This window comes from Mandrillus leucophaeus, unplaced genomic scaffold (assembly GCF_000951045.1).
Source record: "Mandrillus leucophaeus isolate KB7577 unplaced genomic scaffold, Mleu.le_1.0 Scaffold439, whole genome shotgun sequence".
Lineage (NCBI taxonomy): Eukaryota > Metazoa > Chordata > Mammalia > Primates > Cercopithecidae > Mandrillus > Mandrillus leucophaeus.
The window spans coordinates 1,020,638-1,027,898 of NW_012104687.1; the positions used below are offsets into that span (position 1 = coordinate 1,020,638).

At 44.6% G+C, this 7,261-nt stretch overlaps 1 protein-coding gene across 1 annotated transcript in view; it reads right to left on the reverse strand.

Moving 5' to 3' along the window:
• Positions 1–404: 404 nt before the first annotated feature.
• The window catches only part of DNAJC16 (DnaJ (Hsp40) homolog, subfamily C, member 16), a 62,463-nt gene continuing 55,606 nt past the window's right edge, over positions 405–7,261 (reverse strand). Inside the window, exons 9-14 of the mRNA XM_011993987.1 lie at positions 6,928–7,110; positions 6,680–6,756; positions 5,378–5,458; positions 5,197–5,295; positions 4,119–4,289; positions 405–3,632 (exon numbers count right to left, since the gene is read on the reverse strand). Of these exons, the coding sequence (XP_011849377.1) occupies positions 3,233–3,632; positions 4,119–4,289; positions 5,197–5,295; positions 5,378–5,458; positions 6,680–6,756; positions 6,928–7,110 (1,011 nt within the window). The 3' untranslated portion in view covers positions 405–3,232. The remainder of the gene's footprint in view (positions 3,633–4,118; positions 4,290–5,196; positions 5,296–5,377; positions 5,459–6,679; positions 6,757–6,927; positions 7,111–7,261) is intronic.

A 7,261-nucleotide genomic window follows, 5' to 3' on the forward strand; every position in this document is an offset into this window, starting at 1 on the left:
AAAAAAAAAAAAAAAAAAAAAATTCTAGTTAACAAAACAGGTCTGAGTATGTGCATGTGCTTCCAATCTCTATTCCCAAACCAAGGAAATCACTAAAAAAAAGTCAGATCACACTTCTTTTTATAACAGAAAAATATTTATGTAATGATGGCGGCTGCAAATTGATTGGGATGTTAATAAATAAAAGGGAACAAGTATCAACAGGCTGCAAATGAGGAAGAAACCAACCTACCTGAAAACTACAACCAAATTCTCATGGCTAATAAGTGATGGCAGTGAGACCATGGTCCCTAATGGAAGTTAGGGCAACCTCACCCCCTGAAATGTTGTTTAGTTGGAGCTGATAGCCTCAGTGTTAGATAAAAATTGTGAAACCAACACCTGAGCAATAATTTTTTTTTTTTAAATTGGCATGTATTCTGCAAAGACTTGTTTTAGGCCAGTTTCACCCCATCTGCTAAACGCGATGCATAGTCTGTATCAACCAGAAGAACCCATCTCTAAAAACATCAATGTTGACAGTCAGAGACCACTGTGTTAGAACCAAAATCGGGTCTTGTATGATTACATATATCAGACATCAGACAGAGCAATGGTGGCACAGGCTGAGCAGGACAATGGCTCATACGTTTGACACAAAAGTAAACAAATTCATGGATGCATTCAGGAGGAATGCCTTGTATGGACAAGGGTAAAGTTCCATTTAAAATAAAAGTTCCCTAATATTCTCATAGGGCACCAGCTCTAAACCCGTCTGTAGAAGAGTTTTTGGGCTGAAACATTTGCCAGAAACATTGCCAACCCCATCACTACTTTCCTTTCCTAGTGCAAATGGAAGGCGCAGCTGTTTGAAGGTGCTTTTTAAAAGATCAAAAGATGACTTGAAGAGATAAAAATTTTAAAAAATGAACGAATCTGGCATGGTGGCTCATACTGATAATCCCAGCACTTTAGGAGGCCAAGGTGGAAGGACTGCTTGAGGCCAGGAGTTTGGGACCCACCTGGGCAACGCAGCAAGACCTCGTCTCCATTTAAAAAAATATAAATAAATAAACTTGGAGAGTTTTTGGTTTTTAGAAATTAAAGTCAGGAATTTCATTAGTACAGAAATTAAAAATAAAAACTTACTACCAAACCAAAAGACTACTCACATAAGCAATCTGGCCATAAAAGAGCCAGAAAGTAATTTTGAGGACTGATGTATCAAGGAGCCAAATGAATTCCCTGACCACTTCTAGTTGGACCAGGTGCCATGAGATACAGCATTCAGAGGAAGTGTCCATTTTTAGAGGATCATATGGAAGAATGAAGCCTGGAAGTGATTTATTTTTTAATAAAGCTACAGACTCCATGAAAACTACAGATTTCCTGGCCTTAAATAATTTATTACTTACCAATGTAGCTCAAGATTTAAATTATTCAGGATCCAAGTGGCTTAGTTTAAAGTATTATGATTAAAGAAATGCTAACTTAGCCAGGCGTGGTGGCTCATACCTGTATCCCAGCACTTTGGGAGGCCAAGGAGGGCGGATCACCTGAGGTCAGGAGTTGGAGACCAGCCTGACCAACATGGAGAAACCCTGTCTCTACTACAAATACAAAATTAGCCGGGCGTGGTGGCACATATCTATAATCCCAGCTACTAGGGAGGCTGAGGCAGGAGAATTGCTTGAACCTGGGAGGCAGAGGTTGCGGTGAACCGAGACTGTGCCATTGCACTCCAGCCTGGGCAACAAGAGCGAAACTCCGTCTCAAAAAAAAAAAAAAAAAAAGAAATACTAACTTAGTAAATGTCCCATCACTGATTTTCAACCTTCACAAAGCCACCAAAGGCACCTTGCTTTGACATTTGAACGGACTACTCTTTGAAACTGTCCAAACTCAAACTCAGAACTATTGGTGGTTCTGCCCTGAAAAATAAAAGGTAGCTAACTGGCTGGTATGAGCCAGGCTGGGGTCCACTATTCCTGGAGCTCAGTACGCTCAGGTGCTGATGGCCAGTCTCACCCCGATACTGGTGAAGCAGCTGTAAGTTAAGAGTGAAAACAATGAAGATGAGACATCAAAATATAGGCCAGAAGTGGAAAGTAAGCCTTTTGCAAAATGGGAGTCTAGAACAAGTCTTGGCTCACTTGCTGCAAAAGATGACTTGAAGAGACAGCACTTTTAGGGTAACAGTGTTCAAAATACAATTGTTGAGAAATTTTAAGTTCCTTGATACAAAGACATGTTTGGTATTTTACTAAAGAGACACTATTGGAGTGAGGAGGTTCCTTGAGCCTGACTCATAGCAGGTGAGAATAGTTTCTCTTCAGTTTAACGTCTACTGGCTTTACATAGCAGCTTATCTCTACATTCAGAGAACAAGATTACAAGCTATGGCTCCTAATATCCACACCCTAAAATCAATAGAGGCAGAAAGGCATCTGAAAACATACATGTCAACGGCTCAAAGTCATCACAGTACTTCTCACTGTGCAGACCCCTCCCCTGGCTACCAGCAGCGCTGGGGCGGCGGATGGGACGCTCACAGCATGTCTCAAGGCTGCATCGCTTCAGCCACTGCTCAGCCTCCCTTTCCTTTTCTTGAGAACTCACATGCAGAACTCCCGCTCATTCCTTTCCTTTTCAAACTGTGGCCAACAAACGGTTGTTGGAGGATACCCCCGAAATATACATTTAGCCACTTATTCCCAGAACAACCAGTAAATATGAGATTGCTTGGAAAGGGGCCTTTTTCCAGATGCGGGGCTAGAAGCTGCCGTGGGTTGTTCAGGGTTAGGAGCATGCACCATGGCAGAAGCATAGCAGGGCCGGGACTGGGGAAGGGGCCAATCACCCGGCCTGCACGACAGGCTCATGAGGGTCCGCCAGATGCCGTTTGCAGGGTGGAGCCCTGTGTTTCTCCAAGACACAGGACAGGAGGGTTGGGTGAGCATGGGACAGGGACAAGAAAGGAAGAGGGGGTGAGCAGTCTATTTTCAATGGTGTGGCATTCAGTGGGGAAAAATAAAACCCAGAGGAAAAGATTTTGATCTAGGGGATTCAAACTTGTGGCGTTTTTCATTCCTAGGTTAGAACAGGACAGAGGAAAGATTCTTCTAGCCATGGTTCTAGAAGAGCAATCTAAAATCTATACTCTGTTCATTGTGGTAGTTTGATTCCTGAAAATACCTGTTCACAGGGGCATGTTAAAAAGTCTGAAGAGTTCCAATCTCTTCTGAAAATCCTCTCAGTCTAGTTCAGGCCATGATGGGATATAAAACCTCTGTAAGGAGCCCTCCAGCAGGCGTTCCATCCATAAGGAGAGCTTGCTCAACTTTCCTTTGATGGGCCTGGATCCAAGGCCACAGGAAGGTTTCCCTCGGGATTCACCCAGGTGGAGGGAAGAGTCAAGATCACTGCACGACCCCATGGCTTCCTCCTCTTCAACTGTTTTCTGGGGTTTGAAGAGGCAGAAGTATTTCTTGTGGCCATTCAGAGCCAGGACATAACCAGTGTAGTCACGTTCCATGAAATGCTTGTCATATTGGTTTGGGATCGGGGCTGCATCTTGCGCAAATTCTAATAAGTATTCTAGCCATTCTCTGTGTTTATCTAGACTCAGGAAGGAGAAGTGTAGGCAGCTGCTCCTGTAGGAAGAAGAGAATGAGGACTCAGGGCATTTCCTGACACATTTAATTGCTAAGAAAATAAATACCCCAGTGAAACTTAAAATAATAGGCAAACGCTTTGTGTTGCATGGGGCCTGAACACAGAGAAAAAGGCGGCTTGCTGCGGGGGCCAGTGCCTTTCCAGCAGCTGTGACACTTCAGTCACCCATTCCCCCATCCGTTGCTCAGTGGAGCTTACATTGCTCTTCTGGAAAATACACAAGGGCTAGAGAACAGTAACTGAAAGGGCTCAGGGAATAACATTGAGTTCAAGCTTTTCTGTTCAGAACCAACAGAACACGAAGTGAAGTGGGAAAAGAGGTCCCTGTCCCAATGGCTCAGATGTCTGGATTGGAAAGGTCACAGCCAATGTCTTGTTGCATGGATAAAGCCCCACAAGACCAAAGAGGAAAGCGTGCAATTTCAGTGTGCCTTCTTCTCTCTCTCATACACACACACGCTTACCCAGTAAATGTGTAGACCTCCAAAGCAAATTTCTGTAGTAGGCTGGTCTTGGTAGAATTCGACAGGATGAGGACCACATTCATGTGGCCTGGCCTCAGACGTACCAAGTTACTGGTGTATGTTACATCTGTGAGTTCAGTTACCTCCACAAAGCCTTTTTTAGGAATTTTGCTGTGGAGAAATATTGAGGAGTTAAGATGCTGTCAGAATAGGGGAAAGCCATTACTTTGAAAAGAAACAAGTGAGAGAAAATGCCACGTTCTAACCAGACTAGGTATGTTATTCACTATTCTTGAGTCTAACACATCAGTAGGATGGGGATGGCCTGACTTAGTAATTCCTGACCTACAAACAGCCTTTCTGTGTTGCTTTTCTTTTTCTTTTTCTTTTTTTGAGATAGGGTCTTGCTCTGTTGTCCAGGCTTGAGTGCAGTGACATGATCATGGCTCACTGCATCCTCGACCTCCTGGGCTTAAGTGATTCTCCCACCTCAGCCTCCCAAGTAGCTGGGACCACAGGCGCCTGCCACCACATCCAGCTAATTTTATACATTTTTTGTAGAGATAGGGTCTTGACATGTTGCCTAAGCTAGTCTCCAATCCTGGGCTCAAGCAATCCTTCCACCTCAGCTTCCTGAAGTGTTGGGATTACAGGCGTGAGCCACTGTGCCCAGCTTGATGCTGCTTTTCAGGTGCAGAAGGTGCTCTAGGACAGAATGAAGACAACTGTTGTTCAGTCTGTGTTCTTTGTCTCAGAAACCCTTGCCTCTCGCTGCTGGGTGTGTATGTGCACAAGAGTGGTCACATTCATTGACACTTTAGGGATAAACCACGTCCTTCTTCTGGCTCACCTACCACTTGCCTGACAGGCTTCTCTCCTTCTGCCTTCATTAGGAAATCTAAGGCATCTAAATACCTAGAGGGTCTTAGTCACAGTGACTTTTCCCTGTATCCACAGTTTACATGGGAGGAGGTGCATGAGAGTTCTCTACACTCTACGTTCCAATGCTGTGTTATCAGGTGACAGGATCTGGGGGGCAGGTGCCGGGGAGGTGAGTCTGGTGTTTTGTTAGAGAAACCTGCTGTTTTCTTTGGTGAAGCTTGGCTCAGTCTTCCCAGTCTTCTCTTGGGCTTCCTCTTTACCTGGAGGGCTTGACTCTCGCTCATCATTCGAGTCACTAAAGTAAGAAAAAAGGAGTTTTACAAAAAAAGTGTAAACAGCAACCATGGTGGTGCACCGAGAAGTCACAGGACATTTACCTGAAAGCCTGAACGATGACAGTGCCGAAGAGGATGAAGAGGGCAGAGAAGATCAGGGACAGCAGGGGCATCATTTCCCGCCTAAAACCAAATCAACAAACTATTAGCTCAAGTTAAAGTTTCTTCTCTCCAGCTAAATAAAATAAAATAAACTAAAAATCCCAAACATAAAACTCTTCACACCAATAAACACTTACTAATTTCAGGCAGACAGAGCTTTTCTTGGCGGGTGGAGGTGGTGGAGGGGAAGGCAGAGATTGCTCAGTGTTCTAATTTAGTTTATTCTAAAAGTTTGATTTTGTATCTCAGTATAATAGGCTATGCTCAATAAGTTCTGCATAAGCAAACAATAAAAGGGATAATAAAGGATTTAAGGTATAAATGTGGAAGAATTTTCTGATATTGTGGAATTATTACCTCAACTTTACTGATTTTTTTCTGGCCAGAAAAATTCAGATGTAGCCCAGAGGAGTGGAGTAGGGAGATAAAATTGATCTTTCAAGATTTCACCTAGGACTGGTGTTCTGAAATTTTATGCACCTACCAACACCCATCAAAGGGTGTCATTTGTCAGGTGCTGTGTTGAGTGCCAGGAATCACAAACATGAATGAGATATGGTTCTGTCCTTCAGGGGTTCATGGTCTCATCAGTAGGTGCGAGTAGGTATCCCTCTTCAGGTTAATTCACTCATTCCTTTTACATCTATACACTGGCCTCCATGTGTGTTGGGTCCTGTGCTGGGTACCAGAGGTTCCCTGATGAAGAGACAGTCCCAGGCTCTGCCGCCCAGAATGGCAGCCATGGGTGATCCTTTCCCAGACAGTGGGAAAGGGTCAGTCAGCCAATATAAAAAAAAGGGAAGTGGCCAGGTGCGGTGGCTCACGCCTGTAATCCCAGCACTTTGGGAGGCTTAGGTGGGTGGATCATCTGAGGTTAGGAGTTCGAGACCAGCCTTACCAACATGGTGAAACCCTGTCTCTACTAAACATATAAAAATTAGCTGGGCATGGTGGCAGGCGCCTGTAACTCCAGCTTCTTGGGAGGCTGAGACAGGAGAATCGCTTGAACCCGGGAGGCAGAGGTTGCAGTGAGCTGAGATCGCGCCACTGCACTCCAGCCCAGGCCACAGAGTGAGACTCTGTCTCAAAAAAAAAAAAAAAAAAAAGAAAATGTGTAAACGTTCTTCCACTTGCCTCATCAAGTGTACACTGAAATTTAATAATGATGAACTCTTTTCAAAAGAAAAACAGTGGTATCAGTATTAACAGAGAAAAAGAAATTCAAGCCGGCAATATCCCTACCAGTTGTTGTGAAAAATGCTATCCCAGCAGTCTGAGATATAGTCAGACGCAGAGTAGAACCATCGAAGGAGAAAAACCTATGTAGAGAGAAAATGGATGATGGTCAGGACTGAACCCGGAAGGGAGAGTCCCTCTACCCTGCAACACAGTGCTGCTGCTAGACCTCTGCTCTGAGCAGAAATCCGCCACCAGCACTGTGTACTCACAGGCCCTCCTGGCGTCCCACCCTTCCCGGCCTCGATGCTCACAGGAGCAAGTTCATCGGTCAGGTCGGGAAGCACTGCTTCAGAGGACAGAAGAGCTGGATCTTTACGCAGCTGGTCGAGATAGCCCAAGAGGATAAATTTGTCACTCTCACTCCCAGTCCAAGGGTCTTCCAGGGTTTTATACACCACCCTTCCCGCAGTGTTGCGCCTTTCTAAAATAGACACCTGGAAGAAGAGGAGAGAAAAAACATCAGAAGTTTCAAAAGCATGGTTAAGTTACAGTTGTTTGCTTTTTTTTTTTTTTTTTGAGACAGAGTCTCACTCTGTCGCCCAGGCTGGAATGCAGTGGCACGATCTCGGCTCACTGCAAGCTCCG